Here is a 23,745-nt window from a genome sequence, read left to right as displayed (position 1 = left end):
GGCGTCATTTTGTCCTTTTTAGACATTTCAGTTAGCTTGTAGTTACACAGTTGCACTAATAGCAATTATGTGCACAGTAGTCTGCTTAGTACCTATGTTATTATAAATTTCTATCCTTAGATATTTACACGGATGAAAAGTAAAGTCAAATACTGACTTATTTGACTTTTTGAAAACTTTTTATAGTACAACTAAAAATGTTCGTGTGGCGGTTCACTGTTACACGCTTCTATAGGCTTCCTCTAAAAAAGAGGGTTTCCCGAGGATCCTTTACAAAAGAGGGTTTCCCGAGGAATCGAACCATGGGTTTCGCAACTGTCTTTTGGTCACCAATATTATTCAGGGAGTAAAATAAAATAAGTAAGTTTAGAAAACAGAAAATTTATTGCAATTTTGTAAAATAAATACAATTAAAATCCTTAAAATAATTGTACAAAACGAAACAAAATACAACAATTCTTATTGTGCTAAAATTCTAATTAATTCAATAAATTATTCACTTTTATCCTAGAATACTTTGTACGAACTTTTTATATTTCTAAAACAATGCAATGACAATAAAAACTAAAATTACAAACTAAAAACTATTTACAATTCTTGTACTAGTCTAATAATCTCACTTTGGTAAACTGTGGTTAATGAGTTACTTCTCTTATAACTAGAACTACATAATTATCTACTTAACCTAAAAAAAACTGGAAAATTTGCATTAAAAAGCTAAAATTTTGAACTCTATACAATGTAAGCAATTTGCAGAAGTTACACATAGTGCAACGGTTACAATAATTTGAATTTAGAATTCGAAATAAAAATGGCGCGCTATTATTACACACAGGTATCCATACACACACACACACACATATCAATATCAAGCTAATGAACACATTAAATGTAATTAAATTGAGGTATAATCTATACTGTATTGATTTAATGACATAAGTATTATAAACAACAAATAGTTCGTGTTTTTTCTGAAACTGAATAAGAAAAAATACTTAAAATATAAGTTTTCTTTTTAAGAATGTCTCTGAAAATTTACTTTTTCAGACAGCGGTAATTGAATAAAATAGTGTCAATAAGGAGATACACAAGACCGGTACAGTCAACATGAAAATATAAAACGCAAATAAAGAAAATTGGCGAGTCATACAGAACGACTTTACACTTCAACATAATACAAATTAAACCAACACCAATAATGTAATGTGTCAATACACGAACAATACACAGAAGTGTCGATCATACAATTTACTCAGTAGCCTACAAAGTAAAAAAAACAACATCAATTGGTATTCTGCGCGTAACTGTTGCATTATACATTAGACATGATTCGGGCGACGAGACATTAGTTCACCGTCGCTTGCTTGTTGCATACAAAACGTACCATGTCTACATGACACTTGTATGAGAAGATATATGGTCGTGACGTCATTCATGTCCTCTACTGCAAAACTGCCTTAAATGTATCGCGTGTAATCTATGCAAACTGCGCACTAAGACCCGGTGCACACCGGCGGCAAGGCGAAGATATAGAGAATAAATCAATTTAAAATAAACTTTAACTATGGCGACTATAACATACGGATGGGAGTCGCGTAGTATGTCGTCCGCCGGTGTGTTTTAGGCCTTAATGTTCGATCTTACAGATGTCGTATGCGCATGTCGTTAAAGATATGTATCAGACTGTTGTATGAGTACCGAGGATGTGCATGGGATTTTAATACTTATTGTCTTTGCGATTGAATTAATACATGCTTCATAAGGTTATATGGGTAAAACGTAAATGTTTATAATGTCAAGAATAGAGCAAAGCATAAATAAGTCTAAATTTCTAGAAACCTGAAATGATAGAATCATTCCCTAATTTAAAAAAATAGAATAAAGTGATACATTCAAGCTGCTAGACGATAAAGACGATTGTTCTGAACGTAACAATGAAGAAGGAAATCCAAAGATCTAACTACATTTTTAGGAATGGATATGACAAAAACACACACATACGAACCATTAATTCACAGACTGACCGTCTCAAAATCGTAACAAAAGTATTTCATTCACGTTATTCTGATTTGATCTCGTGGTCGTGATACCAGTTCCGTGGACCGGTTGCCCTCTTCATTACTGTACTGAGTTACTAAGAAACGGACGCACAATACAGACCTACGCATTTTCATACGTTTACGTTGCCACTACTTTACGAGCCCCACGTACGCTTGCAACATTCTAAACGAAATAGATACTTTGAAAAAAAACCGCCTTTTGCGGTGCGATATCTCAATCACACACAATGTGGGAATTTGTCTTTCGAAAAAATGCGTCGGAATGTGAATTGTATCTGATTTCAATATTTTAGCATTAATGAATGTTACGATAACTTCGTACGATTGATTTTCCCGGATCTCAATGATGATCACAATTGGATCGCAAATTCACGCAAATCTGCTCAAGTTCTCTTGACACAAGAATGGAAATCAGACCGCGTTAATAAAGTGTTTTAATTTCAGACAAATGCTTTAAAAAAATCGCTCAATCAAATCACTGGCAACGGCAACACCGAATATATATCACTTGAACTAGTTATCTGTGGACCGAGTGGCTACGAGTACAACACACTCAATCATTCCTGACATTACACCGCTAATTGATGACAAATCTAAATATAAAGCACACACATTCATCTCTAACGCAACAAACATATTAAAAAATAAAACATTTCAAACGGATGTCAAAGAAATGATTCAAAAGATGTTCAGAAAAAAATTCTGGCATCCCATGTCGCATATTTGTAAAACGTTAACCGACGCCCTACATCACTTGGAACGATTAGTGCCGTGCACCGGATTTAGCCACGACTATGTCATTAGACCAGCCACTTCCCTAATTCCTACACATCTCTTACACGACTCAACTCACACCGTCCCTTTTACACCAACCGACAAAGAAAGGGATAGAAAAAATATATTTGACGTAAATATGTGAGGATGATGGTGTTACCGGAACAGTCGTTAGATCAATCGACGTGCGGCGCAACATCGGGAACACTCCAGCATTTGTCACCGGACCACCGGCGCCGCCGTATTTATAGCGACGCCTGCGCAACCCGTGGGCGGCGACACATTCACTCTCATATTAAGACAATAGTTAAAATATAAACAACAATCTACATAATTACCCTTGATTCCCTCACGATAACCTTAACTTAACTAATACTGTTTTTACATTATTTACACTACCTATGGTTATTGTACTTCAATTTAACGCCTACTTAGCCAATATTACTTCTATCTAAAAACACTACACAATCCTTCACTCGAATAGTCTCTTCTATGGCAGTGTCCTTATGACAATGTCCGTTACTGTACACTTTAAACTATTGGTTATTTCCGTTGAGACGGTATCACGTGATGAAGCTGCTACTGCACACGGATATCAACGCTATGAGCCCGGATATTCGGACCAAATTCGCTGCACTGACCACTGGCACTTCTTCCACGGGGGGCTTTTTCTGTTTTTCCCCGTGGTGGTTCTTTGTGTGGTTCTTCATCTTGTGGTAGCATAGCCTCGCTAAGTTGCTCTGCATTCTCGGGCAGTCGTAGTCGTTGCCGTCACATTGGCACGCGGTTAGCGCTGCAGCTTTCTCTTGCTTTCTTAAGATTTCTATGGAGTTAAGGCACTTGTTTGAGCACTTTCTGCCTCTGAACATGGAGCGGCACAGCCTGTGGTAGTATTGCAGGGCAGTGGCGCACTGCGCATCTGCCAGGCAGATGAGCTGCGACAGGCTGCAGGAGGAGGTGGCATTGGCTGCTCCCTTCATCACCTGTGGTCGACAGATGTCAATGCGCTGTTTCGCCTCCAAGCAATACTCGTCCTCACATTCACACTGCAACAAAGAAAGGATTTCTAATTAGTTCAAGTTGTTTACTTACTGTGAAAATGGTCGAAGGGAGAATTGCTTAATTTTCTTAAAAACTTATATCCAGTCAAAAATTGTTTAACATAAGTTAGAAAATGAAGAAATTCTCTGTGGTATAATCAGTCTCTATTCACAAAGAAAGCTATTAATTCTATTGAATGTTTACACAGGTAGATATAAATTGGACATATAATGCATGTTTAACTTCCAACTTCAAGCATGCACAAACTGCCTTTAAGAAAAAAACACGTTGTGTCGAAAGAAAATCTATTAATAATTCAATGTAATAAAGTTTTAGGGAAACTCGTAAATCGTAGCGGTCCATGGCGCATAATAATAACGTTGTACGAACGTAAAATACGTTTTACGACAACCAAACATTCCGGAATCTATCCGCTATCACAACACACTGTGATTTGTGAAATTTATAACACGACACCGCTTACATTTTACATTAATGGTAAATAGGCGTCCATTATACCAGCTCACTAAATAACTTATTGAGTTATTTCCAAGGCCTCAACAACAAATGGCGATACATTTAAACAACCAACATTTACATGAAAACCAAAGAATCACGAAACACATAAGAATGCACTCATGAATAACTAATACCGTATAAAATCGTCGTCTCACTCGAAGACAAACGACCTCGAAAATTGGCAGTTGCTTCGTTAAGATGCAACATGCAACAATCGGCCACGCTCTCAAATTTAAGGTCAATTTACCGGATATCTAGCGCGGATTAATGAAGACACGGCCGCCCGTCTTACGCTTAGTTTTTGTGAGAGCGCAGCAACACCTGCGCAAGAGTCAACGCTGCGGTAGGTCCCGATCAAGACGTCAAATCTCAAGGCTGAACGCGGCCGCTCCTTTGCTCTGCCTTTCGATGTATATTGCCCAACGTAGTACTCGTAATCACACTCCCTACTACGATATAATTAAAGGTTCGACCGGTTTGTTGAAACTGTTGCTTATCTATGCACAATGTTCCACGATGTAAATATGAACGACAAAACCACACAACGACACCTGCTTTGCGTACATATGTGGCAGTAAAACGTAATGATTATTTAATACGATAGCTAGTACCGAAAGTGTTCGTTTGGAAAAAAGTGCATAATATATTCGTATATAGTGTAATGTTTTGTGTAATTTAGTGCAAGGAAACACCTGCGCTACGGGGAGGTCCACAGTGTCACATACGAAGGCTCTTTATTGATTCAAATGCGATAATGTCTACTACTTTACTTCTTCATTACTTGACTGTAGCGTTTGGAACACATTGTATCCCCTATTTAGTCTAAAACAATCCTTACGGCTACGGTTTTAGATTACATTATAGATTACATGGGACTAATATTTAATATATGGTAAAATAACTGCTGAATTAATTGTCAAACGTGATCAAACCAAACCTCCAGAAGTAACATGTATGTACTAAATTAATTACTACTTACTTGCAAATCAAATAACTCATATAGATCTACACAAATTTCAATTGAAACACAAAACAACTAATAACAGTAGGTGACCATACAATAACAACTTATAGCAATTATTACACGACACAAACTAACACTGAACACACAAATGATTAATTATTTCCATTAATTTGTACATAATATAACTACAGTGCAAACAGAATACACACACAGAGTACTTATAACTAAAACTGCAGATAATTTACTACTGACGGCACGATTACTTGAAAATCGTTTTATTGTTAGCTACATAAGATAAGATTAAGGCACCCAATAAAATTATCTAGTTAATTGTATAGGTTTAAGTGCCGTGCAGATACTAAAAGTATGTCAGTGGTATGAACAGTGATCTAAGAATATTAAATAAAACCTCTTTTTCGCTTCAAACATTTTTTTCTCACTTTTTAAACCTTCCACGAATATTTCAACGAGACTAACGAACGCATATTTATTTTTATTTATATAGATTGTATAGGTTTAAGTGCCGTGCCGATATTAAAAGTATGTCAGTAGAATGAGCAGTAATTTAAGAATATAAAATTGCACCTGTTTTTCTTTAAGAGCCATTTGATTATATGCACAATTTTCATTTGTTGGAATTAGTTCTTTCAGAAGAAAGACTAAGCGGTTTCTATGAAGTACAAATCCAACTTCAATTTAACGTATTTCTTTAGCTCTTTTGCAACTTGAATAAATGAAGAAACAAGCAACAAACGTTGTCAAAATTAAATTGCAAATTTCGCCTCGAATTCTATATTTAGTAAGCATTTCCAGACATTATTTTGATACAGTACATTCTCCTTACAGAAATATCCTATCTGCAAGCCGACTGCTGTTACAAGTGCATTAGCACCACTTAAGGCCACATGTAGCAGGAATGTGATAATTGAATTATGAAAATTATGCACTAAATACACCCATACAATACATGTTGATATAGTCACCACAGAATCTCATAGACGACTAAACTACTGCTACTAAAACTGAACAAATCGTATTGTACAACGAGACCTTTGTGTATATCTATTGCAAAATACAAACACTTTTTAGGTTAGTTGCATTTTCTAAAGTAATGAGAGAGAGAATTCAGAGTGTAAACTTCAATTTGAAAACATGTCTTGGCAATGAATCCATAACAAAATGCTTAAAAACAAACAATAAAGTTACAAAACATAACCTAACCTTTACCGCCAATTTTCTGCCACCGGTAACCACGATACGTTTCACACGTCCAGTATACAAACATTCAATAAAGCTTGTGGAAACAATAATAAAGCCAAAAGTACTCTAACTCTGTTTATCACGTGGCTACACGTGTTCAGATCGCCAACATTCTTCACACATTTCTCCCCAATTTAGATTCATGAAATCTTTATAGCCCGCAAATGAACGCTGGATGCAAAAATGGCGCCAAAGCATTCAAAATGGCGATCATATATTCGAAACGGTTTACATAATTGATATCTGGGAATTGTATCGTAAATATTTTCGTTAATCTGTCTATTAACACTGCCTACTTACCCACAGTAATTTGAACTTGAGTAATTTGAACATTAAAAATAAACTCAGAACTCAAATCAATTTTGTAGTTGAAATAAATTTCAATAATGAACGATTTTATTTGATCGCGCATTCAAAACGGCTGTTCTCAGAGAAAATAACACTTCAATTAGGTATGTAATCATAAAACAATATCGCTTATGGTCGTCGGTATTCGAACATATTTAGCTACACGCTTTTCCTTTCATGTCCAAGACCATGAAATTTCAATCGTCTGAATATTTGTTTGACAGCACTCGTAGGCTAGTGCGTGGAATTAAAACTCGGTCCAGTGCAACGTGCTAGGTACCAAGTTAGTTCACGAACGAGGTCGTCAACCGCGACCCTCGACGTTCCTTCGTGTCGGACAAATCTGCCCACAACGTCTAAATTAGATTTTATTGCGGGGCGTCTGCTACATGCACCTATACAGAACCAAGTAAGCAAGACCTTTACAACACCACGTCACATAACTAACAACGGTCCATAAGTTATTGGTCGTATCCCCAATTGAGTGAGGCGTAAGCTGTAAACAGCTGTTACGAGAGTAATTGTGACAAGGCACAAGTCTGAACAATCAATCTGAATAGATTCATACTGCAGTTTATAAATAGGTGATGACTGCAGTACAAGTGCCTGATAAATGTATACTCGCATTCAACTTAGGAGTCCGTTGGACGTTGAGAATGAAGTATCTTCTGCTATATTTTAGGCAGTACTAAAAGATAAAGAATATTAACCGTTCCACACTTCCCCTTAATATGTTATTGCATAGTCGCAATGTATTTATGACATAAAGTTATATTAGGTATTTCACTTTCTAATAGAATTTCATTGCAAGGCGTGAATGAAGATATTATTTGAAACAATGGTCTATTACTAGAGCCGGTAAATGAAGCTATCGTGTCGGGTATATTCAAGAATATAAGCTGAACTTGTTATGTTAGAAGGTAACAAACATGGCACTTTGTCCTTTGGATTGTTATTAAGATCCTTTAAAACCTTAGTAGATTATTTGAAACACATTTTTACATTTTCATCGCGTAGGTAAGTACCTAGCAGTCCCACTATTTGGATTGCCTTTAGGAAATATCGGTTTCAGGCACCAAGAATAATTCATGGTTATGTGGTTATGTGTTATGATTGGCCACACATTTTAGTTGATCTAATCGATTGGCTTAAGTATGAAAATCCTATCTCTAATAGCAAAGTCTACTGAAAGATAGCTTACTGAGGTTAACTATTAAGGGTGAAGAAGGCTCATAACTCCATGGTGTTTATGATGTAGCTTATATAATAATGTCTGTTTACATCCGTTCAACTGCTGACTTGTCACTACATAATCGTAAAATCCTTCAACACTAATATTGGACATCCGCCAAAGAATTGTAACAATCTAGCGGTTAAATGTTCCACGTAACATATTAAATTGAATTTATAACACAATTATTTCAACGAGCTATCAAATTGATAGCCTGCGCCAACATTGTAGAAGAATGTCTATAAAATATTTTATTATGAGTTTGTGTTGTGAAGAATTCTCATTTATTGGATTAGAAATAAATGAGCGAGCATTAATTTAGACTATCTAATTTCGCTCTTCTTAATCTGCAGATTATTGCTAGTAATCACTCCTATTTTTTAAAATAATTAAGGCACTATATCAACTACAACTAACCGTCCAACAATAGCGATGACTAGATCCTCAAAACATTTCGGAAAACTTACTGCGATGCCCAAGTAGTCTACCAAGCATTAGAATTACCTATGTCCTTTTTCAACAATAAGTAAATCCAGATTGTAATAAGGATGATAAAGAAAGACATGACAAAAATTATAATTAGAACTTATGACGGGATATTTACCATGTTTATTGAATTTGGTGAGTTTCCGATATTTCGGCACTGTTGCAAGCGCCATGATCACGGATTAACTGGAGTAAATGCGGGTGGGTGTTCACGAGCAGACAAATCGGTCTACCATTTCTGGACGTGAAGATTTTAGTTCGTGCTGACGGCTCTCTGGGACACTCGGTTTACAGGAAATCGACTCACACTGACCGATATTTACAAGCTGATTCTCACCACCATCCCAGACAACTAAACTCTGTAGTCACCTCACTCACCAACCGCGCATATGATTTATGCGACGAGGAACATCTACAGGAGGAGCTGACACATGTGATGAAGGTGCTGCGGAGTAACGGATATAGGATTGCAAAGCACAAGAAGAAACCCACTAATAGACATCGGAGGTGCGAGGTTGAGAGGCAACCAGCATTTATGCCATATGTGAAGGGAGTGACAGATAAGGTTGCAAACATTCTCCACAAATACGCCATTAAGACTGTCTTCACTCCTTTCCGGAAAGTTTCCCAGATGCTGCGCTCGCCGAAGGATAGCTTCCCTCTAGAAAGACCTGGTGTCTATAAAGTGGACTGTAGTTGTGGCAAATCATATATCGGTCAGACTAAGCGTACTGTGGCTTGTAGAATTTCTGAGCATATCAGAGCGGTGAAAAACAACGACGCACAAAAATCCGCTATAGCTCAACACATCCTGGAGGCTGGATCAAACCACTGGATTGAGTTACATAACCCACAAGTTATCTCGACAGAACGCCACTATATACCTAGACTGGTAAGAGAAGCGATTGAGATAACCAAGTACAAAAACTTCAACCGGGAGGATGGGTTTCAACTGTCGAGGGCTTGGAATCCAGTGGTCCAACTGTGTAAAACCCGCAAAAGTGCCAAGAAAGAAAAAAGTTCGCGAGCGGACACAGTGAGTTTTGTGTGTCGAGAATTAAACCGAGATACAAGTGACAATGGTAGTGGTGTTAGTGACGTCAGCAAGAAACGAACGAGAAAGCGGGTAGACCGATTTGTCTGCTCGTGAACACCCACCCGCATTTACTCCAGTTAATCCGTGATCATGGCGCTTGCAACAGTGCCGAAATATCGGAAACTCACCAAATTCAATAAACATGGTAAATATCCCGTCATAAGTTCTAATTATAGTGTTAGTGACCATGTCAGTTTAAAAACTTATATGACAAAAATTGGTGTAGACCTACAGTTATTTGAGCAAAATGAAACAGAACTTACATTCATCAACTCCTTCCCTTCTTCAGTGGACGTCAACGCGATCAAAGCGTTGCCACACTCCCTGGGACACGTGGATGAGGCAGTGGGTTCCGAGAGCACAGCCTCACACATCATCATGTAGTTGCCGAGCGCGGCGCCGCAGCCCGTGCGGTAGGCGCAGCGCGTGCGCGCCTCGTTGCACGACATCGCGCCACCGACCGCTGCGCACGCGGCCAGCAACGCCGCTATTAGCCACATCACCTGCAAAAATAAGGTGTGATGTTAGACGACTTCTATTGAAGGTTAAGACGACTTCTATTGAAGCTTAAGACGACTTCTATGGGAGGCTATGGGTTAGTCCAGTCAGATAAGTCGTCAGTCCCATGAAATGGGATAGAGAGTGAAGAGTGTATAAAATTTTAGCTAGTGCCGATTTCTCTAAGAATTCGCATCGATTCTACACCTGAGAAAACCTGGTTATGTTATATCTTTTAGCCAATTTGTTAAACTATTTCTGTCAAATACCGCTCTTCTTACTGTTTGTTCTTTAAATTAGAAGACACATCCTTTGACAATACTCGAACTTCGAGTCTTGCAATCACTTGAACGAATCAGATAATACGTGTAACATCCTAAGAACAAGCTCATGTGTATGCAACTCTAGCGTGAAAATCGACCGTAATTTTCTCGCATAATTAACACAGTTTCAACTCAAAATACCTAACTGTAAAATCATAGACAGTTTACAAAAAAAAAAAACAGTTACGAAAGTTAATAATTGAGCAAAAGCAAGCTGCTCTGCTCGTTGAGTGAACAATAAACAAAAACAAAGCGACTCGAGTCGCAGTTGTAATGCAAATCCCGTTTTACAAAACATTGACTACAATGTAGAGATAATGAAGCCGTTTCCGACATGGTGTTAACGTTTGTACTTCTACTCGGCTTCTCTCGGGAACTGTCGGCATCTCTCGCGATCTCTCGGTAACTCTGGGCAACTCTCGCGCTTGAGACATGTTCTTGGAAGAAGGCGCGCTCCGTAAACAAACAGAATCGCGTCACGTCCACTCGTCACTCGCTACTAACTTACACGTTTACCGTAACATTGAGATAGGGTTGTCAAACGGTTTATCGTCTAGCTTAAAAAATATTGAGTTGAGAAACCTACGTGAAATATTTTAATACGGCTTAAGATACGCCTTAAATCTTATTCTGGGTGACAAATGGAATTAAGACAAAAAATTCAAATTAAAAATCTCAATCTCCATAAGAGACATTGAGAAACATTTCGTAAAATACGAATCCTAGATTATCTAAACACAATAAAGAAATCCGATTCTAGAAAACGTGTTCTAAAATTGTTTGACAACCCTAATACTGAAACAAGAGTGTAAGGTCGTCGCCCGGCGAAGAGTCCCCGATGCAAAAAGAAAACAAACTGACAACTTAAGATGTCCACCTTCTCGGGCAGGAGCGAGTGTAACATTACAATAACAATTGTTACCTGCCTTCAATCATAACCCTTACGCCTATACAAATAAAGACCACAGCACAGTAGCCACGGATAAACAGAGTTAGCTACGTGAGCTGTTTGCTTTAGTAATTCAATTACATAATAGAATTACAATCAAGTCCAATATTTGTCATGAACTTAGCGTTAATTTTTTAAGAGTCGAAGCATGTGACTGTCTTAAATGAAAAAATAAAACTCTTACTTTTAATTCTTCGAATCTAATGTAAATAATAATGCATCATCATGGTTGTGGGTACAATTTAACCACGTCTGTTAGTTTTCGTGACACTATTTCATTGTGTAAATGTTTATGCAACGCTTCGAACCCGCTCGGCCGGCCAAAGAGACCAGAATGGAAGTGTCATTGCCGTAACACTATCATTATAGCTCAAGATTCGTGCAGTTAAAACTGGAAAGCGCATTTCGAAACCCAGGTCAGTTCTAGGTAAGAGATTGTGTACGTGAGATGACAAGAGCTAATGGACTCAGGACTGGGCCGGTCGCGATAAAATCAAACGTCAATATTACACAAACGGAGTCGTGAAACCCGTGGTCGTGACGGCTAACCCAACACAATGTCTTTGCCACCAAACTCAGAGCCGACGTGGTAAACTAAACATTATCTAAATCGAAATCCGGGAAAGGCATCGCTGCGACATTTCTGGAGTCGTAATCCAAACGGCGAGCTGTTAGCAGGCAGGTGTGAAAAGCGCATAGTAATTGCTCACATCACACACAGTAAACAAACTTGCTCAGCCGGCTATACACGTGAAAAATGTTTCACTAGTATACACTTTAATTTGAAGTACATGTTCTGATAAAATGTGTGACGGCCAACGTTCTAATTGCTTGCGAAAACATAGACACCACAAATAAGAAGATTCAACAAATACTATACCAATATTATGCCTAAGATTTGAAATCCCAATCCGAAAAAGGATAAGATAAAATAAATTTATATTTATGGTGAAGGCTACATCCATTATAATGTCATTTAAAATTCTCAAAACAAACATAAATTAGATTACAGAAAGCACTAAGTTACGTTTAGCATAAACGCAGCGTGATGTAGTGCGGTGGTTGCGCGCGCGCCGCTCTAACCAGAAACACAAACAAGTCGTGTTCCCGCGCAGCTCATTATTGCATGTCGTTAGGCGCCAACTATGAGGACAAATAGCTACCGAACATGTTCACAGACCGTACTGCATGCTTTTGAAATAAGAGTTTTTATGAGAAATTCCGTAAAAAGAGACTATTTTTTACATGACATTTCACGTTCTTTGTGTATTTAAAAAATAGAGTATATCTTCGGGTCGTGAGTATTACAGTTTTAGGGAGTGTAATCCAAAATTGCAACTTATGCACACAAGTGACTTTCCTGCGTCCTGCCATGTTGATTCACTATTTATGGCATATAAATATAAAACTACTCCAATATTTCTTGACCGTGTACAAAATAGGAACACACGCATATCTCCAACATCACATCAAATCGCTTTAAAATCGTTTAATCATGTTTAATGACAAAAATTACAACTTGAGGTGCGTTATTAAAATCATTTGCAACTTTAATAATAATGGTACGACCAGTTTTCCATGAAGTAGATCCGTAATGACCGAGTGGAGGCATTCCACGGTTATTTCCTCTTGTTTCAAGCAACGGGTTTAAGTATAACGGTGTAAAGTACATTTTGATTTATTATCTGTATATCTAAACTAATGGTACGGCTTTATTCCTATGCACCAACGTCTACAGTGCTGTAGGCTTAGTATGAGTTTGCTTTACGTTTAATGGAATCGGAACGAGAGCGTAGCGCGCTGATTGGTTGGTTTATTAGAGCCGGCCAATCAGAGCGCCGAACGTACTCTCATTTAAACGTAAAGCAAACTAATACTAAGGGTACTGATTTATGATGGCCGTTTTTATGGACTCCGTGGCTATAGAGACGTTTCACGACACATAATGTTCGATTATAAATGGTAGCATAAAGCCGCTTTCTAAAACTTGTGCACCTGCCTGCATCGACATACAATTGGTGCTATCATATTGTCCAATATTTGTTATAAATATAAGCATGATTTATACAGACGTTTTATTTGAAATATTAAAACATTTTTTTCTAACACTTCTATCCTTTTTCTATGTTTAAAAACACGTATTTAAATTCAGTTTTAATTGCAACATTTCAAAGAAAACAGGACCGTTTAATGCCATCAGTCATTATTAATGACTATTATTGCTTAATGAGTAATGAGCGAGTATTTTCCATTACAGGTGAAGATTTTCCGCAGTACAAAGTAAACAATACGTAATGCAGATACATATTGCGTTATGTATGTGACATAAATGTTATTTCATGACGCAGTAAACGTAATCTTAGACATTTTTATCATGCGACGGATCTGTTGTTTGAACGAAAGTTTTCATAAAAATTCAAACAAGGTAGATAAATGCAAATAAGTAAGTAAAACAGATGTCATCTTTCACGAGTTTAGTCTAAATCGGGAAAGGTAGCGGTATGACCATATAGACTAAAATATTCGTGACCAAACTAAGGTTAGGAGGCAAGGGTCTGGTGTTGACACTCTTGAACTTCACGACCACATAACCAACAAGAGATCAGATCAAACAAATTAATTAAAACCCTAACAAATAAATCTTAACATTCCACAAGAACATCGTAAAACTTGACATAAAAGCAATAATTAATGAATTCGCTTTAATTAAAATATAATTATAGCAAGTTGTAAATTACAAATAACTTTACGAGCACATTAGTACGTCAATGTTTACGAGTATATAAAGCAAGTCAGTGCAAAGTCCTTTACGACCAATTTATTAGTATAAACAACATTCATTCAACACTTTGCTATCATTTTACAGTCCCATTAATACAAAATCACAACTAAAACACATCTTACGCAACTTAAATGAACTAATTACAAGAAAACAAGTGATTTAGATATGTTATCATCTTGTTTCTTAACGACCATTATAAAGAGACCTCTTAATTGAACCGCGCAAATTATCTTAATATGAATATTAGGACGTTTCATGTGTCAATTTACATTGGTATAAAGATTGAACTGGTGCAATTGCAGATAAATTATGTTTCTTTTAAACTCCAGTTGTTTCCTGATAGTTGGGTTCGGATTTGTCATTGGTGGAATTTTTATCGAAATTCGGTCAGATTTTGCGTTTTGAGTAAAACATTTGCGTTCTTCGAATTAAGGATTCTTGGAATGAATGATGCAAAACTTAGTTATCAAGAATTAAGGAGCTTTGAGGATAACCTAAGACCTACATCATTAAAACTAAATAGGTATCCAAAATATCGATATCTTGAGAAATACTTAAATGTGCTAGTAGAATATTTTAGTATGTATGTTAAATCAATAATGCAGAACGTAGAGAGCTATTATTAAATTTCGAAGAACATAAATATTGGCCCAGTTTCAAACAAGGATGTTTTGTTTTAGGAAATACACTAGAATATGTTACTTTAGGTACTATTAGTTCTAGTTTTCCTATGTAGTCTTTAAAGTCCTATGTCCGTATAATCGTATCTGCAATTTGTTATTTTATTAACGGTCTAGACATTATCACCTTTATAAATAGCTTTAAAAGGCGAAATTAGAAACAGATCTTAATCCAAAATCAATAGAAAATATCCAAGATCTATGTATTACTTAAGGTTTATTTTTGACATTCAGGTGTCATCTTCCACGAGTTTAGTCTAAATCGGGAACGGCAGCAGTATGACCATATAGACTAAAATATTCGTGACCAAACTAAGGTTAGGAGGCAAGGGTCTGGTGTTGACACCTTTGAACTTCACGACCATATAACCAACAAGAGATCAGATCAAACAAATTAATTAAAATCCTAATAAATAAATCTTTACATTCCATTCTATTGAAGTTTTGTTAAAAACTTAAATCAATCCAATGACTTTGGATTATTTTCAGTTAGTTTCAGCAGTTAATCTAACTTGATTTCGTAGATTTTGAGGTTATCTCGAATTCAGTGCGTTACGTTCGTCCAATGTCATCGTTTCGTTAAGTCTTTAGCAACACTGTAATGAGGTTATCGTTAATTGTTTGTCACCCGATTAAAGGCATTGTTGGCCTCACGTGATAAGGGTAGTTACACTCTTAGGTACTCGCTGTATCTTTTTATTGTATGACGTATGTATGGAACAGGCACATGACTTCTACGTCATAGAAAATTACAGCAAATTTGAGTGTATTTTTTATCTTTTTACCTTTTGTCTATAAGATGAAATTCATAGTTTTGGTTGGTAAGGGGGTATGCGCACTAAATACCAATCATTAGATTAACCTCTAGTTTGCCGGTATATAAGTTATAATAGAAAACACATTCTGTCTCGCGTTAAAACATAAAATTCGTTAGAAAATCATAATTTACTTGGCCGTTCGTCCTGATTTTAAAAGAAATACAGTACAATTGAATTAACGATAACAATAATAACGATTTGCGATCAAGTTTGACTCAACAACATCTCAATAAGGATACAGAAAAGTCAACAATCCTTTACAAAGCATCATACATCGTAAAGTACAATAAGTTTGTAAGACATTTCTTGGTAATAGTCAAGATAATTCCCTCGCAGCAGGCCGCTAGCCTTGCTTCAGGGAACGCAGGCAACAAGACACCTCACTCACGTACACATAGTAGACATAAAATGCAATTGAACATAACGCATGCAGTACAGATACCGTGCACTGCATCTTTAATGGCGGGAATTTTACCACAGATAACAAATATCTAAAGTCTATAGAGAAAATGTTTACCTTCTTTTTTTCTGAAGTATTTATGAAGTCTTAGCACACTGAGGTATGAGAATATACTAAACCTATAATGATTTAACATAGCATCATCCTCGTTTTGTAACCAAGCAAGACTACCACTGAAGTAAAGAGATACAATTTGCGTAATTTAATTGAATAATATTGGGTAAATCGTTAGGTAATTGATATAATTTTTAACAATTAAGTACTATGCAATTAAGATAATATGATGATGATTTATGATTTATTGCATATCAAATCACTTTAATCATCTAATTGCAAAAAAGGAATTAAAAACCAAATTACTTTAATTAAATACAGTTTAATACGATAGCTGTAATTATAATGACTTTTGTTTATCGGGACTAGCTCGTCATAACCTCCCAAAACCGCTGCAACTCCTGTAAGCCAGAATCAACAGTAGATACAACTATAAAACACCGGAACGCTGAAGTCCGGCGCGTCTCAGGGACATGAATAACTGTCTTGAATCCCGCAACGAAATAATTAGAGAAGAAGATAAGAAAACTATAATGACTATACAATATTGCTCATACTAAAACCAATATCATCAAAAACTTTTCTGTAGTAGGTAACTCTATTTACTAAATCCACTGCTCAACTTTACCAACGTACGGCAAACAAGTGGTAGATTATGCGGGCAACACTAAAGACGTTTTGTTTCACACAAATCTCGTGTTACCAGTATAATAAATCATACAAATCAATGGGGCTCTCAACGAGGCGTGATCCTAAGCTGCGTCTGAATAAATTCAGAATCCAGCTCTTGTTACTTTGCGGGGTTGATGACTCAGTTGCTGGGAGCAGTGGAAGCTAATCCAGTATTGGAATGAAGTATTTATTCATGTATTGAATAGAAGCATATAGTATTACAAGCCACGTCAATGAAGCTATTAATCCTTTGATGCATTCATTGCAAAGATAGAACGGGTATGTTAAATATGCATTGGCGTCATAAGGTAATGTTTTTAAATGAAAAGAAAAAATAGTTTTAACAACCCTAATGGGTTCTTTTGGTCAGATTTTATAGGTTAGTGAAACTAGAAACTTCGTCTTTGTGAAACCGAAAAATTTCCGAAAAAGAGTGGGTGGGTCGTTTTAAACAGAGGAACACAAAAGAGAATATGGAGATATGAATGTTAAAAACTCACGGCGTAAATCTGTCCCCAACACTGAACCAGTTAAAAGAAACTTAAATAAGAACGGAAACAAACTGATTGGCTCCAATCCAAAGGATGTCCGGCTCAACACCACTTGAGCTCTTGTTTTTGCGGAGCGAGCTAACGAAAAACATATCCATAATAGCATTAACAAGATTTTCTTTGAATTCAACAAAGATGTGACATATGGTAGCAATTCAAAATCTCCGCAAAAAATCTTACTTAAGACTTGCATAACCTTTAACAATAAAAGAACATCTTAATTCTAATTTCACGCAGGTAACATCGGTCGATCTCTTCGACAGTATAAAAATGGAACTCAAAAAAATGAACAGTAGCAAATAAAAAAGGAGCAGTCAAAAGGGCCGCAGGTAGCAACTCTTAACACTTTATTATAATTGTCTAGTTGTGCGTTCAAATAGAACACGTTTGCTACTATTTTGGAGTTTAAGTAGACATGGATCGTATACTATTGTTCTCTTTAGAACCAAGCAGCCAGACGTAATAAAGAAAGACTTAATGTCCCAGTAAACAAAGGTAAAATAACACGTTAGTATTGCACCAGCCGAAAGATTATTTTGAATGCTTTGGGAAAGAATTCACATGCGACTGTCTGCCATACCAATACATATGTCTAGAGCGTTTTTCAGACTCTACAAATTCATGGGTTCAGATGGAAGGACACACCATGTCGATCGTAAATCATGAAAAAGGTCGGTTTGGAAGACAAATTAAGACATGTGGCTTGCAGCTGCAAGGGTCAGAATAGTAAATGCGCCGACCACATTTTTTTGTTTCTAAACATGGAAGTTAATATGGAAGTTCTAAATCCAGTGTGGAGACTGGGAGACTGGAGATCATTCGCACGCGTGACCAAAAGGAAAACAAAGTTTGAATATAAAGCGATCGGTTTTGGTAACGTAGCCGATAAAACGGTCGTAACCGTTCAGACGTGTTACCATTTCGCAACGAGACACCTCGTAAATGTTTTGTTATTCCTTTCAATTTTTCACTTAACTTATTTTCTTGATACAATATACTTAATATAAAAAACGAAAGTGCCAATAAAAACTTATTTGAATCGTGATCAACAAACTGAAGTTGAAAATAATTTCGTTGATTGCTGACGCAGACCAAAAATGACGAGGAGTGTTACAGCTGAAACAGATGTTCATACCCTCTTGGTTTGATTGCATCTACTTATAGAATCCCAAAACAAATAAACGGAATTATTATTATAGCTTCGATTCTATCACATGATGTATAAACGTGTTGTGTCATATCAAGTGACTAACAAATCATATTAAAGCTTATACAAACAAAACAATGGAGAGAAGAATATGTATACTATACACTAGAAATCAAAGATAAGGCACGTTGGAAATTTGATATTCTTGAAGGCTCGTCATCTAAAGTTAATTACGAAGGTAAACATTAGGTTAGAGACAACTGACTCTGCAGTAGCTATCCAATTTCTCGCTTCGTGAAAACAAAATAAACATTTCGGAAGAAATAATTCTCAAAGCTGGACAATTCTCGGTCCATCTGTTTAGTTTACACAAGCACAATGCAAACTTAGTAAGATCTTGGACAAATATCAACGTAGAATTTTCCGGTTCTGGAAATATTTCAAATTAGTAAAAAGGTGATGACCTTAATGTGTTATCTAATACGGAATAATTAACTGGAGTTTTATTATTGACAATTCGGTACTGAATGAATATCATTGTAGGAAGAAACAAAAAGCAAAATTCCTACTACGAAAATATTTGTTGCAACTTCAGCTTGGAAATTCATTAAGCCCTACAAATCAAGGCGACACCTAAAACAGTCATCGTTTCGTCATATTGGACAACGATTTAGCTTTCTCCATTTATTATGACTGTTCATCTTCAGATTTATTCGTTTTAATTAGAGATTCAGTAACAATCATGTAGGACGTACTATCCACTCTATTAATTCTAATATTATTTTAAACTAGGTTTTCTTCTAAGTTACTCCAACATCTGCCTGAGCCTCATCGTTCGTCTATTGTCGGATACTTAAAACGAAATTATCATAATTTTCCGCTCGCCACTCATTCTGCGAAACCCGCGAGACGTTTCGGTCGTTAAATTAAATATCTTTTTAAAACGTTGACAGTTTGCACTGATATTTCTGTATTGTGTATTTTAAAATGGGTCTAAGTTGCTTATTCGTTTTGCGTTACAAATCGCAACTCATTGAAGTTTTGTAGTCACTTAGTGACGACTCTTTAAACTGATTATAGCGACTAATTGCACAAGCCGTTAGAATGTCAGAAACTTTCAAAGAGTGGAGAAACTGACTGAAAGAACCAATAAGAATTTAAAATATGACACCGATGGAGTTTGAGATATCGTTGCAATTTGAAGTAGTCGCCCAATTTTTTATAGACCATCCAAACCTTATCTCCCTGTGTTTGTCTATGCAGTTACTATCAGTTCAGTTTTAAAGCGAAATATTATCTCAAATTTGTTTCCAAACAATCTGTTTCGTCTTTGTTGTTTATTAGTTTGTCCTTGACGGGACTTTACAGGTAAGAAAGGGAAGATAAACATTACTATGGGCAGCGCACGGCAATAAATCAATCGACGCGCTGAATACGGCTTTATGAGCGGAACGTGCGTCCGTCTAGATTAGAAAATTGTCATGTAATGACTAATTCATACGTCAACGGCTGTCCAACACCTTCGGCCCATACTGGAGATCTTGGAACTAATAAATGTCAGTCTTCTGAAGATGCCTATAATATTTAATGGGATTGGAATGTCCGTGGTATATTTAAGCAGTCTTAAAGATGCCTGTTTGTTTGTAGTTTCACGTCTAAAGTTAATATAACTCTAGTAGTTAGTTAACTATGTGCTGCAACGTTATAAGTCTTGATTTTTACGACTCATAGTTCAAAGAACACATAAAAATTTACAAATACTGTGCACGTCTTATTCTTCCACCTCCTCAATTTGTGCAAAAACAGACATCGAATTTATGCTGTCGGCAAACCTTTATTAGCACTCTACTAAATATCGTCCGGCTATTTGTCAAGTGATATATTTACGTCAAACATTTAATAGACCATCTCATTAGTTCTGTACACGTCCGCTGTGAGTAAGGACACGGGAAAGGCGAGGACAATACTGTTTTGCCTCCAGTACTTACTCGATCAATTGAGTTATTTCTATGCGATATCACGAATATGCAAATGTGTTTTACTATGCGATGAATTAAGTTGCGATCCCTGTTATTGGTGCTACGTACCGCATTCATTGTATAAATCATGACATGCGTGACCTTAAATCTTACGGTAAATAATCAATTCATTACAGATAGTTGTTCTACAATGTCATGTAATTGGCTTCGTTCAAATCGTTTTGTGTCTATCATTTTTGTAACTAAAATGAATATAATGAAAACTATGACTGTATTGGTTTCGATTTCTTGCTTAAATAGTTGGTACATACTTATTAGTTTTCAAAAGCACAAATTAAGTTGATCAAAACAAAATCCCTTAAAATATATTTTCGGTCATTTGCAGTCACTAGTGTTCTAACAATCTTAACATTATCTTCATCTTAAACTAAGTGAACAAGCAGAATTCCTTCGTCCATTCTATTATTAGAAACGTTACAATAAAGTTAAAATAAGATAAATGCACGTACAAATCTTGCTTCGCCGCTCTCGCCGTAGTCACATGGCTCGCGTTCATTGGAAAGTTTAGAACTCCTGTTTTTGTTAAACTTTTACGATCTCCCACAAAAATATCACTGTTTTATAACGTCACGTTAAACCATCACTATTTCCTTGATTTTCCTTGGAAAGTTTTATTTATTAACTCCGTTATTCTGTTTAGTTTCCGCCGATAACTTTGTTGTATTTGTTTGCGTTTTGTTTATGGCGACCGACAGGCCGGGTACGCGGGTACGTCCGTCCGGGCCACGCGCGCGCCACCGATTGAGTTGTGTTTAGAGTCGAGAGCCCCGCCGCACCGCCAGATGACAGCTTCATATCTTCTTCCCTTCCCGACCCCACTCCCACCTCTTATGTCTCTTTGGAATAAACGCTCTCTGAACGAAATAGACTTGTTGCGTTTTTATTTTATTTTATTTTTCTACTGGTACCGACCGGACAAGTCCGAATGAACTGTCTTCGGCTCTGTCGGATCTGTAGGATTAAGATGAATGATAAGAGGCTTTTCTTAAATTGTATTTGTTGGATTGTAACTGTTGGTTAGATAGGTAAAGGCACATTTTAAAATGCATAGAAATATAGATTATCTTTGTGACGATATTTATTACTGGTCATGTTACTGCACAAAAAGTAAACACCTGAAACAAAAGTATTCCAAAATCTTTATAGATTTTAAGTTTCTTGTCTTAATGACATAAGGTTCAAAATCGCATCATTTCACAGATGGTGTACATACGACTACTATACGCTGTCCACATGTAACAAGTTCTCGAGAAAGTCATTATTAAGACCTTCGCCGGGGAATATTTTTTTGTTCAAGGCGGCCAGTGTTTGTACGGCATAAAAAAAGGTTTATTTTAAAATTGCGTTGATTGAGTTGTTATGGGCCGGCTTCGAGTATCGGAGTGATTTCATGCTTGCAGCGTCGCTTTATAAACAACTGATTACGTGTTGATGCGGATGAAATAATTGTGGCGGTAATCTGCGTTGAAAATTCCTTGTGGAGTGCTTAAATTGAGTCATTAACAGTCATTTTACGATATCGATTATGATGGTTAATAGTTATGACTATGTTGTACGTGATTGGAAGACGTTACGTTTATTTCTATCTACATTACGTACCTTTATACTTTGTAATTTAGTTTTTAATGTCCGTACAAACTCGGCGGGTACTTACTTAGTTAATTGCTAGTATGCGGTAACAACATGACTTTTGTATTTTGGTTTACAAAAGCTTTCGATACTGTATATTATACAAACGTCACTTTACAAGATAACGTGATTTTCTCCTTTATAATTATTTAAAGTAACCTTTTTAGCTTTAGATTTACGTAGGTACCTATTTATTTCTAGGTATCAAAACAGATTAGAAGATCTAGGTACAAAAAAATTGGAAGATTATGAAATAATACTTATATTACCGGTCTTCCTCAGGGCAATGGCTGAGGCCTTATTTTATCGTCGACTTATTAGACTATTTCGCTGATTTAATGATCTTAATCGCAAGTGTGACTTTCAGCTTTATATTTGTTATGGATCTGATTTACCTATAATTTGATTTATCTAAAATTACCTAATTATTTATAGGTAACTTAGGATTAAGTGAGCATATGTCCTAAATCTAGTCCATTACAATATCAAAGTATGCTTTAACGGCCTCATCAGTTCGAATGGTTGCACGGGCAAGAGGTCTATGAGGTTCGATTGGCGGGTGGAGATAAGCATTGTTGAGCTTTTAAATTTTTCGTAAAATGATATGTAGATACTTAAAGGTGGTACTTAAAGGTGTTTGGTTTTGTTCGGATTAGGGCGATAGGCAAAGAAAATATGCTAATTTCTTTGTAATATACCTAATTATATTTATAAACCGGCTAAGTAAGTACAAGACTGACCCGCGTATGGAGAGTTTACGAAAATTGTATTTGTAGTTACCTTGATTTAAGAAAACCGATATAAATATCATTTCTGCTGTGAGCCTTAATAAATCCTATACTTAACATTTTTACAGAAATGATGTTGATCATCTATTAAAATGTCTGTTTATAGCTATCACGAGTCCCAAACGCGTATCATATTATATAATACAGCCTATAGACAGACACAGATGGGGCCCAGTAGGGCTGATGCCTGATCCGTAGCTGCGGACTACCTAGCGGGTTCATCGGGGCTCCGGCTCGAAAAGCAGGAGTAGGAACGGGGTGGTTTTTAGTCAGTAAGAGTCTGACACTCCCTCTCGCCTCGCCCAAGGCGAGAGAAGTCATTGTGAGATTTTCCCCCCTCAAAAAAAAAAACTAAACACAGACAGCGAAGTAACTTACTTACAGCGAAGTTTACTAAGAAGTAATAGTGTCCTGATTTTCTCATTAATTATGGTGCTTTAAAAGTACAAAGTAATTAAGGGGGATGCTTCAAGGTAGCCCGCGATACCGAGTGAGTTGCAAATAGCAAAAAGAAAATTTGAATTTCGCGGGCTAACGCAAAGCAACCATCGTCTGAGAAATAAACCAATAAAGGTT

General features: G+C 36.5%; 1 protein-coding gene across 1 annotated transcript; it reads right to left on the bottom strand.

Moving 5' to 3' along the window:
- Positions 1-365: 365 nt before the first annotated feature.
- Positions 366-21,537, bottom strand: LOC118265999 (growth arrest-specific protein 1-like). Its single transcript, XM_035579327.2, has 3 exons — positions 21,202-21,537; positions 10,043-10,282; positions 366-3,880 (listed from the first exon to the last, which is right to left on the bottom strand). Exons 2-3 carry the CDS (start codon positions 10,277-10,279, stop codon positions 3,398-3,400), a joined length of 720 nt encoding a protein of 239 aa, XP_035435220.2. The 5' UTR covers positions 10,280-10,282; positions 21,202-21,537; the 3' UTR covers positions 366-3,397.
- Between the last annotated feature and the right edge of the window lie 2,208 nt (positions 21,538-23,745).

The sequence above is a fragment of the Spodoptera frugiperda genome, chromosome 7, assembly GCF_023101765.2.
Source record: "Spodoptera frugiperda isolate SF20-4 chromosome 7, AGI-APGP_CSIRO_Sfru_2.0, whole genome shotgun sequence".
Taxonomy (NCBI): Eukaryota; Metazoa; Arthropoda; class Insecta; order Lepidoptera; family Noctuidae; genus Spodoptera; species Spodoptera frugiperda.
The sequence above is the reverse complement of the archived record's forward strand: the minus strand, read 5'-3'. Positions and strand labels throughout refer to the sequence as shown.

What these genes read in the sequence shown, in the direction of transcription:
- LOC118265999 (XM_035579327.2), bottom strand. Translation starts at nt 10,279, where the DNA reads ATGTGGCTAATAGCGGCGTTGCTGGCCGCGTGCGCAGCGGTCGGTGGC. An exon ending in AAGGGAAGGAGTTGATGAAT is followed by an intron (nt 3,881 to 10,042) that starts GTAAGTTCTGTT and finishes TCTTTGTTGCAG; the next exon opens with TGTGAATGTGAGGACGAGTA.